The following is a 23,127-nucleotide window of genomic DNA, read 5'->3' as shown; positions in this document are numbered from 1 at the left end:
CAATGCTACAGCTGGCACCTGAAGTAGGTGTTAGGCCCCTTATTTTCACATGCAATAGCCTAATGCCTGCTTCCAGCAGGGGTAAAGGACATCTCTTGTTTGTCCTTACCCAATACCTTTCCTGCTTTCAATTTTGGAGCCTTAGAAACATAGATACATAGAAAATAGGAGCAGGAGTAGGCCATTCAGCCCATCGGGCCTGCTCCACCATTCAAAAAAGATCATGGCTGATCGTCTAATTCAGTACCCTGTTCCCTCTTTCTCCCCATATCCCTTGATCCCTTTGGCATTAAGAAATATATCTATCTCCTTCTTGAATATATTTAATGACTAGGCCTCTACTGCCTTTGGCAGTAGAGACTTCCACAGGTCCACCACCCTCTGAGTGAAGAAACATAGAAGCATAGAAAATAGGAGCTGGAGAAGGCCATTTGGCCCTTCGTGTCTGCTCCGCCATTCATTATGATCATGGCTGATCATCCAACTCAGTAACCTGTTCTGGCTTTTGCCCCATACCCTTTGATCCCTTTAGATGCAAGAGCTATATCTAACTCCTTTTTGAAAACATTCAATGTTTTGTCCTGAACTGCTTTCTGTGGTAGTGAATTCCACAGGCTCACCACTCTCTGGGTGAAGAAATTTCTCCTCATCTCAATCCTGAAAGGTTTACACCGTATCCTAAGACTATTACCCCTGGTTCTGGAATCCCCCACCATCGGGAACATCCTTCCTGCATCTACCCTGTCAAGTCCTGTTAGAATTTTATAGGTTTCTATGAGATCACCCCTCACTCTTCTGAACTCCAGCGAATATAATCCTAACCGACGCAATCTCGCCTCATACGTCAGTCCCGCCATCCCAGGAATCAGTCTGGTAAACCTTCGCTGCACTCCCTCTATAGCAAGAATATCCTTCCTCAGATAAGGAGACCAAAACTGCACACAATATTCCAGGTGTGGCCTCACCAAGGCCCTGTATAATTGCAGCAAGACATCCCTGCTCCTGTACTCGAATCCTCTCGCTATGAAGGCCAACATACTATTTGCCTTTTTTACCACCTGTTGCACCTGCATGCTTACCTTCAGCAACTGATGTACGAGAACACCCAGGTCTTGTTGCATATTCCCCTCTCTCAGTCTATAGTCATTCAGACAATAATCTGCCTTCCTGTTTTTGCTACCAAAGTGGATAACCTCACATTTATCCACATTATGCTGCATCTGCCATGCTTTTGCCCACTCACTCAACTTGTCCAAATCACCCTGAAGCCTCTCTGCATCCTCCTCACAACTCACCCTCCCACCCAGTTTTGTGTCATCTGCAAATTTGGAGATATTACATTTAGTTCCTTCATCTAAATCATTTATGTATATTGTGAACGGCTAGGGTCCTAGCACCGATCCTTGCAGTACCCCACTAGTCATTGACTGCCATTCGGAAAAAGATCCATTTATCCCTACTCTTTGTTTCCTGTCCGCCAACCAATTTTCTATCCATCGCAATACACTACTCCCAATCCTCTGTGCTTTAATTTTACAAGCTAATCTCTTATGTGGGACTTTGTCGAAAGCCTTCTGAAAGTCCAAATAAACCACATCCACTGGCTCCCCCTCATCAACTCTACTAGTTACATCCTCGAAGAATTCTAGTAGATTTGTCAAGCATGATTTCCCTTTCGTAAAGCCATGCTGACTCTGTCCGATTCTACCACTGTTCTCTAAGTGCTCTGCTATAAAATCTTTGATAATGGACTCTAGAATTTTCCCCACTACCGATGTCAGGCTGACTGGTCTATAAATCCGTTTTCTCTCTACCTCCCTTTTTAAATAGTGGGGTTACATTAGCTTCCCTCCAATCTGTAGGAACTGTTCCAGAGTCTATAGAATCTTGGAAGATGACCACCAATGCATCCACTATTTCTAGGGCCACTTCCTTAAGTACTCCGGGATGCATACCATCCGGCCCTGGGGATTTATCAACCTTAAATCCCATCAATTTCCCGAACACCACTTCTCTGCTAATACTGATTTCTTTCAGTTCCTCGCTCTCACTGAGCCCTGTGTTCCCCAACATTTCTGGTATGAAATTTCTCCTCATCTTGGTTCTAAATGGCATACCCCATATCCTGAGACTGTGACCCCTTGTTCTGGACTCCCCAGCTATCGGGAACATCCTCCCTGCATCTAGCCTGTCTCGTCCTGTTAGAATTTTATAGGTTTCTATGAGATCCCCTCTCATTCTTCTCCACTCTAGTGAATATAGGCCTAGTCGACCCAATCTCTCCTCTTACGTCAATCCTGCCATCCCAGGAATCAGCTTAGTAAATCTTCTTTGCACTCTCTCTATGGCAAGGAGATCCTTGCTCAGATAAGGAGATCAAAATTGCACACAATACTCCAGATGTTATCTCACCAAGGCCCTGTATACTGCAGTAAGACATCCTTGCTTCTGTACTCAAATCCTCTTGCAATAAAGTCCAACATACCGTTTGCCTTACTAATTGCTTGCTGCATCTGAATGATTGCTTTCAGTGATTGGTGTACAATGACACCCAGGTCTCGTTGCACCTCCCCCTTTCCCAATCTATCACCATTCAGATAATAATCTGCCTTTTACAACCAAAGTGGATAACCTCACAGTTATCCACATTATACTGCATCTACCATGCATTTGCCCACTCACCCAACTTGCCCAAATCACATTTGAGCCTCTTCGCATCCTCCTCACAGCTCACATTCCCCCCCAGCTTTGTGTCATCTGCAAACTTGGAAATGTTACGTTTAGTTCCCTTACCCAAGTCATTAACATATATTGTGAATAACTGGGGCCCAAGCACTGATCCCTGCGGTACCCCACTGGTCTCTGCCTGCCACCCAGAAAAAGACCCATTTACCCCTACTCTCTGTTTCCTGTCTGTCAACCAATTCTCAATCCATGCCAGTATATTACCCCCAATCTCATGTGCTTTAATTTTGCACACTAATCTCTTATGTGGGACCTTACCAAAAGCCTGCTGAAAATCCAAATATACTACATCCACTGGTTCTCCCTTATCTATTCCACTACTTACATCCTCAAAAAACCCCAGTAGATTTGTTAAGCATGATTTCCCTTTCGTAAACCCATGCTGACTTTGCCAATCCCGTTTATGCTTTCCAGGTGTTCTGCTATCACATCCTTGATAATAGACTCTAGCATTTTCCCCACTACTGATGTAAGGCTAACTGGTCTATAGTTCCCTGTTTTTCTCTCCCTCCTTTTTTAAATAGTGGGGTTACATTTGCCACCCTCCAATCTGTAGGAACTGCTCAGAGTCTATAGAATTTTGGAAGATGATCACCAATGCATCCACTATTTCCAGGGCCACTTCCTTTGGTACTCTTGGATGTAGATTATCAGGCCCTGGGGATTTGTCAGCCTTTAACCCCATTAATTTCCCTAGCGCTATCTTTTTACTAACACTGATTTCCTTCAGTTCCTCCCTCCCTTGGTTCCCTAACATTTCTGGGAGGTTATTTGTGTCCTCCTTTGTGAAGGCAGAACCAAAGTATGGATTCTGTGTAGTGGCTGAACAACGGATGCTACATGATCCAATTTAAGCCTCAACGTGATAAATTCCTGCAATACTTCAAAATGATCTGTACTCAGTAATTTCGGGGTCCTTACACATAATCAACAAATGATCGACATTTCCCAGTTCCACTTGAAACTAGTTGAAAAAAAAAGTTAGCATGAAATTACCAGAAATTGCAGAAGTGTCATACTGTCTAGTCATTTGTGAACTCATGTTGAAGCTCAGATATTTTAAATGAATTGTGATTAAGTTTTGTCATAGTTTTGAGTTCTGTACAAACTAGCCTACGTAGTTACCATCTTCGAACCACCAAACCAAACGGTATTTACTTCAGGTAGAAGTCTACAGCTGGCAAGTAGCAACACTTTAAAAAAAATCTGATTTCTGACTTGCAGCCTTTAGAACATTTTTATATAAAACTTTCAGGGAAATGCATAACAATCCACTAAATAACAATACTTGACCAGATACAACATACAATATCTGATGTCTGGATGCTGCCCATGTTGGCAGAGAGTGTGGTATTATCAGATTTTTTGTAGAGTGTCAGGAAAGGAGAGGATTCTCTGAGAGGAGAATGAATCAAATGAAATTTAAAAATTGCCTTTCAAAAATAATCTTTAACTGCACATCAAAATTAACAATGAAAAGTTGTTTTACAATGTGTTCTTTTACAATATATTTTTAATTTTGAAATGATCACAATATATTGCAGTTTACAAAAGCAATTAAAATGTGGCATTTAACTAATATTTATGAAAAAGAACAATTGTTTTATTGTTCATAACTACATTTTTTGTAATCACTTACTTAGGTTCAAATTTTCTTTCAAAATACGTAGTAAAGGAAATGATCACAAAACATCTGCACTCAGGCAATGGATGTTACATTACACATAAAGGCTTTTCCTTCCAGTTTCACTGAAAGCAGAAATGTGATTTGCCCTAAACTCTTATGACTTACTGTTCCGTAGGTCAGTTAAAAATATCAACTGAAAAACACTTGATGGTTTAAGTTCAGGTTCAGTATATTCTGAAGTTTGGAGTAAAGATGCTAAGTAAAATTCTCATCCCAAATCTGTTTTTACTAATTTTCTTAGTGCAATGCTTATATAATCAAATGCAGAACCCTTCTATCGATTGATCAAATTTAACAGGCTGGTGTTAGCATTTAATTTCTAGAGTTCATTATTGAAGTTGCTTTTGTGTGTACAATGATGTACATGTTCAGCATATCTATCTGCTAACCTGTTGCTAATTTAGATTTATGTTATCATAGAGGTTCTTTACTGCTTTGAACACAGTGGGCTCATCAGAGGCTTAATAGCTGTAAGATTTAGGGGTATTTGATCTCATCGTTTCAGATCACCAACTCTAACTACAGACCAGAATGTTGGGATGAAAGTCTCCTTTCTCTCTCTTGCATGGGTGCTAAAAACTATTTTGACAGTCTCAACTCAGTGAGAGTTCACAGTAAGAAGCAGCCAATGAATTGCAACTCAACATGCAGTAAAAGAACTGGTTGGGTCCCCTGAAGAAAGCTGCAGTTTATTAAAATTACTGATTTGGTGAGTCCTGGGCAACAACATCCAATGGTCAGCAGGCATCGCATTTTCTAGTTGCGAGGGGCATGTGACTGGTGGAGATGTACACATGTTGGCATTTGCTTCCACTTGTCCCACACAAACTAGGTGCTTCCTACTGATTCCAAAAGGACATCGGCAGGTGTGATTCCAACATAAACTGGGATTGTGTTCCAACAATTTTCAAAGCCTTATACTTCAACAAGATGAGCAATGAAATGTTTTTAAGGGACGAATGCAGTACAGGATACTCAAGAGATAGAAAGAAATGAAAAGCTAATGCTCCCAACCCATCTGGTGATCTGTGTGCTGGGCTAGAAGTCAGGCACCACAGATTCAAAGGACATTCCTCCATCAAGAAACCACTGAGGTAACTGAGAATGTCACTGATATCAACAGACACTGAACCAACACAAATGTCACATCATCCAGACCCTATTGTCAGGATTATACCAATATGTGAAAGCTGAGTAGATAGACCAAGACCCATCTAGACAGAAAGAGCTGTTAAAACAAAAATGTGAAAATACTGAAAGACTCAGCTCAGGCAGCATCAGTGGAGAGAGGAAGCCTTTGGTTAACACTTCAGGTCATTGCTTTCATCAGAACCAAGGAATATTAGAGATGAACAGCTTATAAGGAGGAAGAGAGCCAGGGAAAAGGAGGACGGAGATGAAAGAATGATCTGTGATTAGTTGGAGGACAGGAGATGATTAAATAACTGAAGGTGGGAAACTTAAAAATCACTAAAAATATACACTGACAAAAACTTTGCTAGCCAGAAAATCAACTTAGTTAGTTGAAAGCCATAGAAATGCAGATATCATGAATGTCACAATTAAGTTCATGAATTGTATAATGGTAATTCTCAGGTCAGATACTTAGCCTTACACAGAAAAAAAGTTAACATTTTGGCCAATGGTTTAAACTGCAGAATTTGTACTTATAAAATACTAGCTAATAAAAAATGTCAACAGTTATAGAAAATGATAACTGTCATCTAAACTTTAACAGCTCTGACCAAATGCAGGACTAAATTCCAAGCTTCATTTTACACAATATTTCTGTGTTGCCTCTATACTGTGCTTAACCTTTTTTTTAGAACCAACTGCAGGGAGCAAGGGTTACACTCTCCGCTCTCATTACTGTGAAGTAGAGAGTAAGTAGAGCTCCACATATTGACACTCTAAAATACCCATACCCACAAGCCTTCAGCTTATGTCATTCTCAATTGATTTAGAAGGGCTGACAAGACAGCCAGCTCTTTACAGTGTACAGAAATTGAAGGACGATCTAGTGCATCACCAGACTGGCAGCTTTGGCACTGTTACCAAAGGTACATTATAAAAGGTCAGCACCAGTAACATGTTATCGAACACCACTCACTTCACACATGAAAAAGATTGTTAATCCTATTTATCCAGCACGAGTAATAAATTGACCGATATTTATTTATAATAATGGCTTTTCACTTAGAAACCCTGAGTCATAATTCTGTCATTTCCAAACTAAAAAGTAGAGAGCCCTGTAGAGCTATAGCAATACTGTACACCTTGTTGCTTACTTTATAAGCTACAAGTATACCTAAGACTAACAGAAGGTGTTTTCTAACTGGTTAGTACCAAAAATGTTAACATCGTCACACAAAAGGATTATCTTGCTGAATTATATTTTTTTCTAAGCAAGATTGATTGGCTTACAAAAAAATGTTTGCACCACTTCCATTAAGTGAACAGTCAGATTCAAAGAAACTTCCTGTTACAAAGCATTTTTTTTTTGTGGTTATTTCCATTTTTTAAGCACGAGTTCCAGACATGAAAATTTCCAAAATTACAGAAATCTCACTGAACAAAAGAAGCTTTGACTGGAACACTGCCATCACATCTACATGCTTCCAAAGTTAAGTACAGTGTAGTCTTTGGTCTGCCTGTGGACATACAACAATTTGCCAGCCGATGAAAGATATTAAAAGTGCTGAAACACTTCCTATTAAGGACAGCTTCATCCACAAATATAAGTTTTCAACAGAGATCTTTTTTAAAATTAAAGGCTAAGTACCAACTGCAAGTATTCAGATTCTCAGAGACATTTATATATATCTAGTTTTGGCATAGTGCTGATCGGTGTGGTGTAAGTTACCTGTAAAAGAATGTGATTTATTTCCCTGCCCTTGCTGATTATAAGTGCCTGGAATCTTGTACTGCAATAATGAAATTGTTAAAATAAGACAGTGCTTGTTGTGTTCTCCGGCTGTCCGCTAGTCTGTAGTTGTTGTTCTTAGCACACATCTCTTCCAACATGTGATAACAAGTTGATTTGACTTGATATGAACATATATATATTCACATTATTTACCAGACCTTATTTAAAGAGAGAACGTACCTCCTTTTAACTCATCAGCTGCTGACTCCATGGTAAGAATGAAATGAAATGAAAAATTGACACGCAAACTATATCAGGGTGCAGGCGTTTTAAAATATTAGCTTTTAAATCTTCTATATAGGTTGCGCACACTCAAAAGAAACAAAAAAAACCACAAGAACTAAAATCGGGAACTTCGTGTCCCCTTTCAACTGCCTTCTTCAAGGAAGTGTTCAAAAACTCAGTTCATTATGCCAACTTTTACTTCAAAATTCTTAAGTGATCCTCCCTCTCTAACTCACTAGGGAGGAGTCAAATCAACTTGTTATCACATGTTGGAAGAGATGTGTGCAAAGAACAACAACTACAGACTAGCGGACAGCCGGAGAACACAACAAGCACTGTCTTATTTTAACAGTTTCATTATAGCAGTACAAGATTCCAGGCACTTATAATCAGCAAGGGCAGGGAAATAAATCACATTCTTTTACAAGTAACTTACACCACACCTATCAGCACTATGCCAAAACTATTTGGAAGCACAACAGCATTCCTGCCCACAGTCTGTAGGATCTCAAGTACCGAATTCCAACCAGTTTTGTTAGTTGATGATAGGCAGAATGGTCATCAGTCTAGGTATTGAATATTACCGGCAGATGGGGGAACCATGATGCGGCCCCCCCCACCCCCAACCCCGCTGCTTGGCTGCGGGGCCTTCATCTACACCCAAAGATGTTTTATCAATACTTTAAGAGTAAGAGGATAACTAAGGAGAGAGTAGGGCCGATAAAAGATGAAAAAGTTAACCTATGTGTCGGGCGGAAGATGTTGGTATGGTTCTTCATGAATACTTTGCTTCTGCCTTCACAAAAGAGGGGGACAATGCAGATATTGTAGTTAAGGAGGAGGAGTGTGAAGTATTGGATGTGAGAAACATAGGGAGAGAGGAAATATTCATGGGATTAGCATTCCTTGAAAGTTGATAAATCACCACAGCCAGAAGAAATGTACCCTAGGCTGTTAAACGCAGCAAGAGAGGAAATAGCAGAAGGTGTGACCATCATTTTCCAGTCATCACTGGATACAGGTGTGGTGCCGGAGGATTGGAGAACTGCTAACGTTGTACCTCTGTTTAAAAAGGGAGCGAGGGATAGACAGAATAATTACAGGCCAGTCAGTCTAACCTCAGTAGTGGGCAAATTATTGGAATCTATTCTGAGAGACAGGATAAACTGTCACTTAGAAAGGCACAGGTTAATAAAGGATAGTCAGCATGGATTTGTTAAGGGAAGATCTTTGACCAATTTGATCAAATTTTTTGAAGAAGTAACAAGGATGATAGATGAATGTAGTGCAGTTGACGGGGTCTACGTGATTTTAGCAAGGCTTTTGACAAGGTCCCACATGGAAGACTGGTTAAAAAAAAATCCCATGGGATCCAGGGAATTGCAGCAAGGTGAATACAAAATTGGCTCAGTGGCAGGAAATGAAGGTAATTGTTGACGGGTGTTTTTGCGACTGGAGGGCTGTTTCCAGTGGCGTCCCATAGGGCTCAGTACTGGTTCTCCTGCTTTTTGCGGCGGCGCGCTAATAAAATCCAGCCTGTTATGTCAAAGTTAGCCTCTACATTTCAAGTGTTTGGCCCAAATCAAATGAGTACTATAATGCTGGTGTGCAATAAAATATAAACATTTTTTGGTTGAAATTGGGCTGTGTGATATTAGTAGTGAACGTGTTGGAACATTTGTCTGCTATTTTAACACAGCGTTATCCCAGTTCACTTATTACTCATACCACACAATGCAATGCCACCCCATTAATGCTAGAGGAATGTTCTTTCCCTTTCTCAGGGAAAGAACAGATGAGGCTCCAAAGACATTTTACTTTACTCATACACCACTTCTGTAACCATGGTCTGGAATTCGCTGGAATGGCACATTGGACCTGAAACACGATTAAGTTAGACCATTTTGTGCCCCATCCTCCAATGGCAAATTTAAAACAAAATTTGCTGGCAGGCTCATGACAAAACACCAGAGCGAGGACAGTGGCGAATTTGTAGCTGTCAATCCCAATTTTGATCACTTGAACACTGTCGTATTATTTAGTTGCAGCACAGTGGCGCAGTGGTTAGCACCGCAGCCTCACAGCTCCAGCGAACTGGGTTCAATTCTGGGTACTGTCTGTGCAGAGTTTGCAAGTTCTCCCTGTGACTGCGTGGGTTTTCGCCGGGTGCTCCGGTTTCCTCCCACAGCCAAAGACTTGCAGGTTGATAGGTAAATTGGCCATTATAAATTGCCCCTAATATAGGTAGGTGGTAAGAGAATTGAGGGAAGGTGGGGATGTGAGAGAGTAATGGGATTAATGTAGGATTAGTATAAATGGGTGGTTGATGGTCAGCACAGACTCGGTGGGCCGAAGGGCCTGTTTCAGTGCTGTATCTCTTAAAAAATAAAATAATTTATTCTAGTTTATAAAAGCGCATGGCCTATGAATCCCTTTTGACAATAAAACCAATCTGTCAATTTTTAAAATTTTATTTTCTGATGTTATTTCTATGTGTAATATGAGCAGTAAGCATGGCTGCAGGCACCTGAGATAATTGAAGGCTTCAAAATTGTAACTGTTTTCAGATGTTGACGGACAAATTCATTTCAAAGCACACACCATGTTTTGGAGGGGAAATATATTAAATACTCAATGCAAGATCTGTAAGAAGTAATTATTTCATAATTCATTTCTCAGATATCCTGGTGTTTAAATTCAGAGCAACTCCAATTGCATGGTGTGTAAAAGTTGTCTCAACTTTTTAAATGGAGCAGTTTTATTCCCTCAACAAAATATCTACTGATACATTGGCCCATTGATGTGGAACTGATTATTTATAAATATGAATTCCAAAAGAAAGACATGTTTGGATTGATAGTCTATGTTAAAATTAGTGATGGACGCTGTTATGACTCCAGAATTGTGAATTGATCCAAACATTAAATTCCATTTAGCAGGAGCCATTCCAGATGGGTAGTGTGTATGAAAGATCATTATTTTTGTTTTAGCTAAATCAATTAGTAAATCTCAATAAGAAGACATCTCTGTTTAAGGGAAATCAACATTGACATATGGACTCGATGGGCCAAATGGCCCCCTTCAGTGCCGTAAATGACTCTATAACTCATACCATTGTCAGGCTACCAGCACCCCCATTCTAGTTCAGCCTAACTGGCAGAGGTGATCAAAGTAATGAGAACCAGCTAAGAAAATGGGATGCCATGATTTCTAAAATGAGTTCTGTAATAATCTCCAAGTGTTAGGTAAACAAGCTTTCCTAATTGTCATTTCGCATTTTCAAAACATCTTGGGCGTGTTATGACTGGATGAATGAAACATTCATCATCTTTACTGGATCACAGCCAGATTGACTAACGCCTCTGAGTTAGAAGGTTGCAGGTTAAGGCCCCACCCAAGAGACAGGTTCAGAATCTAGGCTGATGCTTGAGTGTAGTACTGAGAGAGAGATGCATCGTCTGAAGTGCTGTCTTCTGTATGTCTGCTCAGGTGAGTGTAAAAGATCCTATGGCATTTTTTTATTCTTTTATGGGATGTGGGCGCTGCTGGCAAGGCCAGCATTTGTTGCCTATCTCTAATTGCCCTTGAACTGAGTGGCATGCTAGGCCATTTCAGAGGGCAGTTAAGAGTCAACCACGTTGTTGCTGGTGTGGAGTCACACGTAGGCCAGACCAGGCAGGGACAACAGGCACAATAGACTTGTGAGCAAAGTTATAGCTCATGGAATAAACGGGACAGTAGCAACATAGATACAGAATTGGCGGAGTGACAGAAAACAGAGTAGTGGTTAATGAATGTTTTTCGGGCTGGAGGAAGATTTGTAGTGGAGTTCCCCAGACCCTTGTTTTTCCTGATTTATGTTAATGACCTAGACCTTGGTATACAGGGCACAATTTCAAAGTTTGCAGATGATACAAAATTTGGAAGCATTGTGAACTGTGAGGACGATAGTGCAGAAATTTAAAAGGACATAGACAAGTTGGTGGAATAGGCAGACAGGTGGCAGATGAAGTTCAATGCGGAGAAATGGGAAGAGATACATTTTGGTAGAACGAACATAGAGACAATATAATATAAAGGGTACCATTCTAAATGGTTTGCAGGAGCAGAGGGACCTGGGTGTATATGGGCATAAGTCATGGAAGGTCGCAGGACAGGTTGAGAGGGTGGTTAATAAAGCATATAGTATCCTGGGCTTTATTAATAAGGGCATAGAGTACAAGAGCAAGGAAATTATGTTGAACTTGTATCGACAATAGCTCGGCCTCAGCTGGAGTATTGCTTCCAGTTCTGGGCGCCGAACTTTAGGAAGGATGTGAAGGTGTTAAAGAGGGTGCAGAAAAGATTCATGAGAATAGTTCCAGTGATGAGGAACTTCAAAGATGAAGACAGATTGGAGAAGTTGGGACTGTTTTCTTGGAGAAGAGAAGGCTGAGAGGAGATTTGATAGAGGTATTCAAAATCATGAGGGGTCTGGACAGATTAGAGTAGATAGGGAGAAACTGTTCCCACTCGTGAAAGGATCGAGAATGAGTGGGCACAGATTTAAAGTAATTGTTAAAAGAAGCAAAAGCGACACGAGGAAAGACTTTTTCACGCAGCAAGTGGTTAAGGTCTGGAATGCGCTGCCTGAGAGCGTGGTGGAGGCAGGTTCAATTGAAGCATTCAAAAGGGAATTAGTCTATTATATGAAAAGGAAGAATGTGAAGGGTTATGGGGAGAAGGCAGGGGACTAGGTGAATGCTCAGAGAGCCAGTGCAGACACGATGGGCCAAATGGCCTCATTCTACACTGCAACAATTTGGTGATTCTGTGGATTGGCAGATTTCCTTCCCTAAAAGACATCTGTGAACCAGATGGGTTTTTACATCAATGATAGTTTAATAGCATCATTACTGAAACTAGCTTTCAATTCCAGATTTCTATTAATAAATTGAATTCTTTTATTAATTAATTGAATTTAAATTCCACCAGCTGCCGTGGTGGGATTTGAGCACCTGTCCCCAGGGCATTACCCAGGGCCTATGGATTACCCTATGCCACTGTCTCCAATATATTCAAGTGAGCAGGGGAGTTTTCTCAGTGTCCTGGCTACCATTTGTCTCTCAACCAACACCAGCAAAACAATTTAATTGGCAATTTCATCTCATTGCTGTTTGCGAGATTTTGTTGTGCACAAAGTGATTGCTGTGTTTGTCTATTTTTTATTTATTCTTTTCATGGGATATGGGCATCGCTGGCTAGGCCAGCATTTGTTGCCCATCCATAATTGCCCTTGAGAAGGTGGTGGTGAGCTGCCTTCTTGAACTGCTGCAGTCCATGTGGGGTAGGTACACCCACAGTGCTGTTCAGAAGGGAGTTCCAGGATTTTGTTCCAGCAGCAGTGAAGGAACAGTGATAAAGTTCCAAGTCAGGATGGTGTGTGACTTGGAGGGGAACTTGCAGGTGGTGGTGTTCCCATGCGTCTGCTGTCCTAGTCCTCCTAGGTGGAAGAGATTGCAGGTTTGGAAAGTGCTATCGAAGGAGGTGTGGTGAATTGCTGCAGTGCATCTTGTAGATGGCACACAATGCTGTATCTATGCATTGGTGGTGGTGGGAGTGAATGTTGAAGGTGGTTGATGGGGTGCTGATCAAGTGGACTGCTTTGTCCTGGATGGTGTCGAGCTTTTTGAGTATTGTTGAAGCTGCACCCATCCAGGCAAGTGGAGAGGATTCCATCACACTTCTGACTTGTGTCTTGTAGATGATGGACAGGCATTGGGGAGACAGGAGGTGGCCCAGCCTCTGACCCGCTCTTGTAGTCACAGTATTTATATAGCTGCTCCAGTTCAGTTTCTAAACAATGGTAACCCCCAGGATGTTGATAGTGGGGGATTCAGTGATCATAATGCCGTTGAATGTCAAGGGGAAATGGTTAGATTCTCTCTTATTAGAAATCATTATTGCCTGGCACCTGTGTGCCACAAATGATACTTGCCACTTATCAGCCCAATGTTACCCTGAATGTTGTCCAGGTCTTGCTGCATATGGACTTGGACTGCTTCAATAGCTGAGGAGTCACGAATGGCACTGAACATCATGCAATCATCAGCAAACATCTGCCCTTCTGACCTTATGATGGAGGGAAGGTGATTAATGAAGCAACTGAAGATGGTTGGGCCGAGGACACTAGCCTGAGGAACTCCTGCAGTGATGTCCTGGTCTGAGATGATTGACCTCCAACAACCATCTTCCTCTGTGCTAGGTATGACTCCAACCAGCAGAGAGTTTTCCCTTTGATTTCCATTTGGCTAGGGCTCCTTGATGTCACACGTGGTCAAATGCTGCCTTGATATTCAGGGCAGTCACTCTCACCTCATGAGTTCAGCTCTTTTGTACTAAGGCTGTAATGAGGTCAGTTGCCGAGTGGCCCTATCAACAACGTGACCCATCGTTGCAGCCTGTCCTTGCTCCATGGAATTTATTTCTTCTTATCATAATTCTAATTTTCCTCTTCTTGTCCAGCCTCTTCACACCTACATCCACGACTCTTCCAATGCCCTCTGCTACCTCCTGGTCCTAAGTGTCTCTTTTTCACCATGGAATTTCAATCCCTCTACACCTCCATTCTGCACCATGATGGCCTGCAAAGCCATCTGCAGTCTCCCCCAGTGAAAATCAGTAGCCCTGCACCAGCTATTGGGGTAGCATTGTGTAGCAGCACAAGGGCAGACAAGACGTCCAAAAGACAGGCACTGAAGTGTTGCACAACGGTGATTAGCTCTGAGGCTTTTTTTTGTATTATTGATGTATTACTGGATAAAGTTCTTGAGTGAAGGCTTCTGCTGTTGGCCTTTATTGAATGAAATCAGTCAAGGGGACTTTGTGATGGGGACTCTGAAATGGAAGTACTGTTAGTGAATGGTGGTCCGTGTCGGGGGTGCGGACGTTCATTTCAACTGAAGCAATGCCTCACAATACAGTCCTTCCTGTTCCGTCTAGTTGCACCATGGGACATGTGGTGGATCTGTTTAGTTTAGTTTAGTTTAGAGATACAGCACTGAAACAGGCCCTTCGGCCCACCGAGCCTGTGCCGACCATCAACCACCCAATTATACTAATCCTACACTAATTCCATATTCCTACCACATCCCCACCTGTCCCTATATTTCCCTACCACCTACCTATACTAGGGGCAATTGCTAATGGCCAATTTACCTATCAACCTGCAAGTCTTTGGCATGTGGGAGGAAACCGGAGCACCCGGAGAAAACCCACGCAGACACAGGGAGAACTTGCAAACTCCACACAGATCTTCTCCCTTCCTGCTCCTTCTCCCAAGGTGGCTTCCGGATCCCAGGAGGTATTGGCTGGGCCCTGATAATAGCAAGGTTGTGAAGAACCCACCACATGGATATCTTCTCAGGCGTATACTGCAGAGATTCCCCCTAGCGATCTAAACAGCGCAACCTTTGCTTTAGGAAACCGATGGTTTGCTCTACAGTGTTGCAGGTGACCCCATAGTTTTCATTGAAGGCCCTCTGATCTCACGTGGTGGTGTGGTGGAAGAGGTTCATTACACATCAGTGGAGGGGGTAGCCTTTGTCATTGAACAGCCATCCTGTTGTGTGTCTTGCAGGCCTGAAGGCATTGTGGATGTTGCACAATAAAACCATTGTGGGCTTTGCCAGGATATTGGAAATTCATCAAGATGACTGTCTTGATATGGTCACACACCAATTGCACATTGACAGTGGTAGCCCTTGTGGTTGCAGTATTGCTTCCTTTTGACATAGGGGATCTGCAGAACCACATACATGTAGTCAATGATGCATTGCTTCAGCGGGAAGCACATTATCCTGGTGAATCCACGGGCCTTTTCATCCTGGCCTTTCCTCCACAGGGAGAAGAGTCCCCATCTCATATATATAGTGCCTCTGTCACCTCCCTGATGCTTCTATGCATAGTGATCGCAATATTTTGCTGATATTGCCTGCTCCTGCCTGAAAGAATCCTGTGGCATAGAATATAAGGACGACGGTGATCTTCACAGCCACTAGGAGGACTGTTCTCTTCCCTGATTTGAGGTTCCGAATTGGCATGAAGGAGGTGGCACATCTCCATCATTGCCTCTTTTGTTCTCCCTGGCTTGTCTCTTAGCAGATTTTCAGCAATTTATGAAAGCTGAACTTTGTAGTATGGTTATGTTTTAAAAACTGTGATCTTTAATGCAGTGTAAATCTGACAAGCGACAAGCCAGGGAGAAGAAGGAACCCAAATAAAAGACACTTTTGAAAGCAGGGTGCAAGGTTGTAACACCTAAAGGACAATGAATTTTGCTCTCTCAGAAACACAGATTGTAAATAGGGAGCCAGGGGCTTTAAAATGCAAATTTGAGTTTCAATTTTTAACACCTGGAAACAAAGGAAGGCCCAGGTGGTTTTGCTATGATTAAACTTATGGTCTCTGAGAACTATTGACTTTTGATCTGGATAAACACAAAAGGCATTCCTAGGTCTGGAGGCTGAAGGGAAGAAAGGAGAACCAGCAGAGCTGCACAGCCTAAAGAGAGAGAGAAACAGCGATTCTCAGATCACCAATACAGCAAAAGGTTGCTAAGATTCGAACCTGATTCAAAAGTCGAGGTTTGCGGAGGAGAAAAGACCAATGGGGTCACCAAAGATTGTCTTACTAACAGAAGTCCAGTCAAATGTGCTCGGAAGAAGTCAGCGAAGAGGACATTGGTTTTGAGAGATCTAACTCATTGCAGCTGGGAGGAGTTTGGGACGTTTAACTGCAAGGATATCTTGTGAATTAAAATACTGTGTAACGTATAAATACGGTGTGGGATTTTTAAGTGTGTTAATAAGTTAATGGGAAATACCTTTCTCAGTAATTTAGTATATCAGCTACCAATTAAGCACTACTTAGTTAATGTTGATTTTTAGTTTAGTTATAGTAAAAGTCTTAAAACATGAAATCTGGTTCTGTAATTCTTTAATCGGTCTGGGGAGTCTATATCTCTTGTTTTAAAGTTAACGGTCTCTGCTGGGGGGAATTATGTCGGATTTGAATCGTTCATGATTAGGCTGTAAAATGGGTATTTGCTAGAATTTAAGCGTACAATTACTTTTGCTGTACTCAAAGAAAAGTCAAACTTGTCCACTTTGAACGCTCGAGCCTTTACAGAGCGAGAAAATTTGACTCTCAATGACTTAACACAATTAACAGTGAATGCATTAAAGGCTGTAGCAGAGCAAGTGAGGGTTAGTTTAAAATCAAAACTAAAAAGGCAGAAATTGTTGAAGTGTTGGCTTGGCATTTTAACCTTGAGGAGGACAAGAGTGAGCTTGGTAGCACTCAGATTAAGTTAGCTAGAATTCAGTTACGAATGAAGCAACTGGAACTAGAAAGAGAAAGAGCAAAAGAAAGAAAAATGGAAAGAGAGGAAAGGATAAAGGAAAGACAGGGAAAAGAGAAAGAGAGACAACTGCAGTTTAAAATGAGAAAACTTGAATGCAAAAGAGAAAGGGAAAGGGAAGAAAAAGGAAAGAACAAAAAATGTGAAAATTGACATGAGACTATGAAGTGAGACTGGAAACTTTCAGAGAATTTGGAGAGATAGGAAGGTCGATAATGAAAAGAGATCTGGTTTTAGTGAGAGAAAGGGTAAAGGAGGATACAGGCAATCCTCAGAATAATAAGGAAGATACTCAAGAGACATGAGTTGAGTCAAAAGGGCTGACATGTGATAGGTTGACTGAAAGCCTGTGTGAAAAAGGATGCCCCAATAGGAGGTGCTGCTGACAAGTCAGTGGCCTTGGCAATTTTGGATAATGAGCAGAGGTGTGCTGATGAATTAAATCAGGTCCCTGAAGGTTGTAGAAGTTCTGTGTCAAGGGTAAAGTGTCCCTATATCCACCTAGTGTGGCAGACAAGTCGATTGCTCTGCTTAGAAATACAGGGGCAACCCAGTCATTAATGGTAGCAAAGGATGTGAATTTTCTTCCAAGTAGTTCAATGAATGCAAATGTCCTAGTGTGGGGCATTGAGGGAGGTCATTTACCAGTTCCATTGGATAATGTTAATTTACAATGTGATTTAGTCACCAGTCCTGTAACAGTGAGATTCATCCCTGATTTGCATACTGAAGGGATGGATTTGTTGCTAGGAAATGACTTAGTTGGGGATGAGGTAATGGCATCTCCAGTAGTTTAGGAAGAGCCAGTTGAGGTTGCTGAAACTGAAGTTTTTGCAGGAAAAATTCCCTGGAATATTCCCAGGTTGTTGACTAGGTCCCAGGCTCATTGGGCTGTACAAGATAAAGCAGAGTCAGTGGTTATAAGGGACAAGCCAGATGTGTGGCTGGCTGAAACTTTTTTCAGGAATTTGAGTAGTGAGGCTGAATCATTTAACAGATCCTCTTTGATTGAGACACAACAGGCAGACCCCGATTTTAAAAAAAAATCCCAGACAGCATGTTCTGAGACGGAGGCTGAGAACATCCCTGAGTGCTATTATGGGTTAAAAAGACATACTGATAAGGAAGTGGAGACCTCCTCAGACACTGGTGGATGAGGATTGGACAGTTGTCCATCACATTGTGGTCCCTCCTCACTACCGCAGTGAAATTTTAAGAATTTCCCATGAGATTCTGATTGCAGCTCACTTGGGTATTCGTAAGACACAGGCTATCATAATGATACATTTTTATTGACCAAAGCTGCACAGGGATGTGGTCGACTTCGATAAGACATGTCACACATGTCAGATGATTGGGAAGCCACAGACTTCGATTAAGCCAGCCCCATTAATACCAATACATGTTTTTGACAAACCTTTCAGGAGGGTTTTTGTGGATTGTCAGACCCTTACCCACAATTAAGTCAGGTCACAAATTTCTCCTAACCATCATGGATTTGTCCATCAGTTTTCAGAGGCAATACCCTTAAAAAAAATCACAGTAAAAGATGTGATTAAGGGGTTGATTCAGTTTTTCTCAAGATGGGTTGCCAAAGAAATTCAGTCAGACCAAGGGTCAAATTTCACGCTGTTTGCCCTGCACACAGGAATCCTATAGAGGGCATGGCACTTGATCAGACACCCAAGTTGCCATTCAAAAGCCCATCAAAAGTTTGTGGGCAGGTTTAAGCATAATAAACAACGAGCACAGTTCATTCACTGCTGATCACAAAACCTTATCATTGAACTTCTGTTTCAAGGAGTGTCTTACTAACAGAGTTTGAAAATGGGTGCTCAAAATTAGGATGTGGCAGAGGTCAAAATCAGATCTCAATCTAGTGCTCCATTCATACTGTACCAAGCACCATAGGAAAAGGAGTAGACTGTTCAGCTGCTTGAGCCTGTTCTGCCATTCAATTAGATCACAGCTGATCTGTACTGTTACAGACCCAAGTGTTCTGGGGCATTTAGATCACAGGTTTAAGAAAGAAGCATCAGTGAGAAGGAATAGGTAAAAATGACAGCCAGTGAGTAATTGGCTAAGGTCACAGTCTCAAGTCTTTCTTTGCTTCAGTAAAGGGTGATGTCTTCTCTAAAGCTCTTTCCTGCTAGTCTGCTCTTCAGGCAAGCTCATTCCAGCTTCAAATACTTTATTTGTTTCACATTCAAGGATGGCGTAAGGATGAGTTTCTAAATGAAAGCATGGATGGTGTAGGACATTGAGGAGATAACCAATATTATTTACAAGTGTCTCTTGCAGAGGGAGATCCCAATTCTGCCAGGTAACAATGGATTCTCTCTTCTGACATCATCCCAGTAAGTCTGTCCCACAATAAACTCCAGGAGTCTATGATGGAATCAAGCAGCAAGGGCTGCACCCACATAGTAGCAAGGTTGTGGAGGACAACACAAATTTGGAGAGACGCTCCAGTGAGTATTGTAGAACTCCCCTCTGAATGGTGCAGGCAGCAGAACTGTTACTTGAGAATGGCAAGGGTCTGCTTCATGATGTGCCTGTTGGCAGAATGACTCTCATCGTACAGCTGCTGTCCTCGAGCGGTTGGGTGGCACAAGGTAGTCATGAGCCATGTGAGTAGGACGGGTCCCTTGTCTCTAAACAACCAGCCTCTGGTTCTTCATGGCGGCCTGTAGATGGGTGGGATGGTAGACTGCCTCAAGATGAAGGCATCATGGCTGCTGCCAGGATAGCAGGCATTTACCATCATGATTCTCTGGGTATGGTCACACACCAAGTGCATGTGAATGGAACGAAACCCTTTACAGGTCCTGTACCTCTCCCCTTTACATGTGAGACCCTCAGAGCCACTTGTATGCAAGTGATGGCTCCCTGCTCTATTGAGAATCCCACTACATGGGCAAAACCATGTGCTCACTCGTTCTGTATCCCTTTGGTTAGACAGAAAACAATGAAGCCCCTCTCTTTGCAAACAGGGCCTCCATCACCTCTCAGATGCAGCGATGGACAGCAAACTGAGAAATGTTAGCTTGTTCCCACCTGCAAGGATCTGGTCATGTAGAAACTGACAGCCACTAGTAGCACTGTTCTTATCCTGCCGTGAGGTTGCAGGTCCTGTTGAAAGAGGGGACATAGTTTTGTGACCACCTCTTTGGTGAATTGTATGTGCCTTAGGCATTATTCCTGGCAGAGGTGGAGGTAGCAGAAGTGCTTCTTGCAGACCCTTTGTAAAGAGGGCCTTCAGTGACGAGTCCTCCTTCGCTTCCCTCTGTGCGCAGCTTCCCTTCTCTGCAGCCTCAGCTCCATTTCCCAGTCATGTTGCAGACCCAGAGGGACTGCAATCACAACCACGTAACTATAGCAAGCTTTCTGTGGATAGGTCACAAAACACCTCTGACCTCCCTGTTAGGATGCAACAACATTCCACGCCAAATCCAGCAAGTCACCAGGGCTCCTTCCAAAAACTTTGCCTGGGCAATAGTAAGTCAAAAGCACCTGTCCTGCAAGTTGGATGGCCCTTAATGTCTGGCCCTTTAAATAGTGCTAGTGATGGGGGGTGTGGGGGGAAGTGGTCCCTCTTGTAGCTGAACACCTGGTTAGAGGCTGTTTGATCTCACGATTTGCCCACTGTGAAAGCTTTCACCACATGCATGGCACCCCTGCACTAGTGCCCTTTCCATCATGCAGAGCCACATGGGCCATGCCGGAAGTCGCCGAATATACTGCTTCCATATTATCCCTGACACTGAACACTAAATAAAATTCACATAAAAACCTGTGCAAGAACTATTCTATGTGATGTGGGAAGTGAGGAATGCACTTCACTCCACCACTGGTGATCATGCCTTCAGGCACCTCGGATCTACACTCTTGAATTCCTTCCCCTAAAATGCTCCACTTCCACAATTCTCCTTAAATCCATCTCGACTTACCTGTAGACCAGAGCGGCAGCAGGCGGACCTGGGAGGAATCGGATCCTGAGCGGGACCTGAAGAAGACAGCGCGGGGCTCGAGGCCCTTACTTACCTGAAGACCAGAGCGGCGGCAATCGGCAGGCCCTCTCTGTGTCTCCACACGTTGAGGTTCAAAAGAGGAAAAAAGACTTACATTGACATCACGGGAAATCTGTAAGCTAATTGGTTGGGTAAGTAACAGCTGTTAGTGCCTGTAAATAGCTTAAAAAGGGTAAGTTTTTTTTGAAAAAACGTCAAAACCTACTGTATAGGTGATAAGATTAGTACTACTAAAGTGTGTTTTTTTTAATTAGTGTAATTTATTAAGGACCTAAGAATGTAGTGGGTAGTGTTTGGAGTAGAACAAGGCCCCGAGCATAATTAGTATTTTTTAATTAAAGGGAGTAACGAAGTAATCTAAAGGTAAGTGATGGTAGGAGAGCTCGCACCCATGATATGCTCCTCCTGCGCTATGTGGGAAATCAGGGACGCTTCCAGTGTCCCTGACGACCATGTGTGCAGGAAGTATATCCATCTGCAGCTACTGGCTACCCACATTATGGAGCTGGAGCTGCGGGTGGATTCACTGTGGAGCATCCGTGATGTTGAGATCGTCGTGGATAGCACGTTTAGTGAGGTGGTCACACCGCAGGCAAATGCTGCAAAGACAGGAAGGAAATGGGTGACCACCAGACAAAGTAGAAGAAGGCAGGTAGTGACGGAGTCCCTTGTGGCCATCCCCCTCTCTCACACAGATATACCACTTTGGATATTGTTGGGGGAGATGGCTCAGGGGAAGGCAGCAAGTGCCAAGTTCATGGCAACATGGGTGGCTCTGCTGCACAGGAGGGGAGCAAGAAGAGTAGCAGGGCTAGAGTGATAGGGGATTCAACTGTAAGGGGAACAGACAGGCATTTCTGCAGCCGCAAAAGAGACTCCGGGATGGTATGTTGCCTCCCTGGTGCAAGGGTCAAGGATGTCTCTGAGTGGCTGCAGGGCATTCTGAGGGGGGAGGGCAAGCAGCCAGTTGTCATGGTACATATCAGTACCAACAACACAGGGAACAAAAGGGATGAGCTGAATATAGGGGGTTAGGTCAAAAATTAATAAGTAGGACCTCAAAGGTGGTAATCTCAGGATTACAACCAGTGCCACATGCTAGTGAGAGCAGGAATAGCAGGATATATCAGATGAATACTTGGTTGGAAAAATGGTGTAGCGTGGGAGGGATTCAGATTCCTGGGACATTGGGACCAGTTCTGGGGAAGGTGGGACCAGTACAAGCTGGACAGGACCGGGACCAATTTCCTCAGAGGGGTGTTTGCTAGTGCTGTCAGGGAGGGTTTAAACTAGAATGGCAGGGGGATGGGAATATACAGAGATACAGCACTGAAACAGGCCCTTTGGCCCACCGAGTCTGTGCCGACCAACAACCACCCATTTATACTAATCCTACATTAATCCCATGTTCCCTACCACAACCCCACCATTCTCCTACCACCTACCTACACTAGGGGAAATTTACAATGGCCAATTTACCTATAAACCTGCAAGTCTTTGGCTGTGGGAGGAAACCAGAGCACCCGGCGGAAGCCCACACAGTCACAGGGAGAACTTGCAAACTCCGCACAGGCAGTACCCAGAACCGAACCCAGGTTGCTGGAGCTGTGAGGCTGCAGTGCTAACCACTGCGCCACTCTGAATGTAATATGAGCAGGGAGACAGAGGAGAGGGAAACAAGGAGAGAAATGAAAGACAGAAAGGTAAGAAGCAAAAGTGGAAGGCAGAGAAAACAAGGGCGAGGAACAAATGAGGCCATAGTGCAAAACAAAGCTAAGATCACTAACAATTTTAAAATGACAAGTCAAAGTGGTGCAGTGGTTGATAGGTAAATTGGCCATTGTAAAAAAAAAAATTCCCTCGTGTAGGTAGGTGGTAGGAGAATTGAGGGAAGGTGAGGATGTGAGGGAGAAAATGGGATTAATGTAGGATTGGTAGAAATGGATGGTTGATGGTCGGTGTGGACTCGGTGGGCTGAAGGGCCTGTTTCGGTGCTGTATCTCTCTATGACTCTAAAGGCATTGCATCTTAATGCACGGAGCATTCGCATAAGATAGATGAATTAACAGCGCAAATAGATATAAACGGTTATGAGTTAGTAGTGATTACAGGG

General features: G+C 42.8%; 1 protein-coding gene across 4 annotated transcripts in view; it reads right to left on the bottom strand.

Annotated features, from left to right (window-relative positions):
- The window catches only part of LOC137369154 (tumor necrosis factor alpha-induced protein 8), a 189,295-nt gene that overhangs the window by 16,689 nt on the left and 149,479 nt on the right, over positions 1–23,127 (bottom strand). The window contains exon 1 of one of the 4 annotated variants that reach the window (XM_068029892.1): positions 7,539–7,750. The exons of the other annotated variants lie outside the window; for them this stretch is intronic. Within the exon in view, the coding sequence (XP_067885993.1) occupies positions 7,539–7,569 (31 nt within the window). The 5' untranslated portion in view covers positions 7,570–7,750. Of the gene's footprint in view, positions 1–7,538; positions 7,751–23,127 lie in introns of those variants that run through there. 4 annotated transcript variants of the gene reach the window in all.

This window comes from Heterodontus francisci, chromosome 4 (assembly GCF_036365525.1).
Source record: "Heterodontus francisci isolate sHetFra1 chromosome 4, sHetFra1.hap1, whole genome shotgun sequence".
NCBI classification, from domain to species: domain Eukaryota; kingdom Metazoa; phylum Chordata; class Chondrichthyes; order Heterodontiformes; family Heterodontidae; genus Heterodontus; species Heterodontus francisci.
This window is presented reverse-complemented; position numbering and strand designations above follow the sequence as displayed.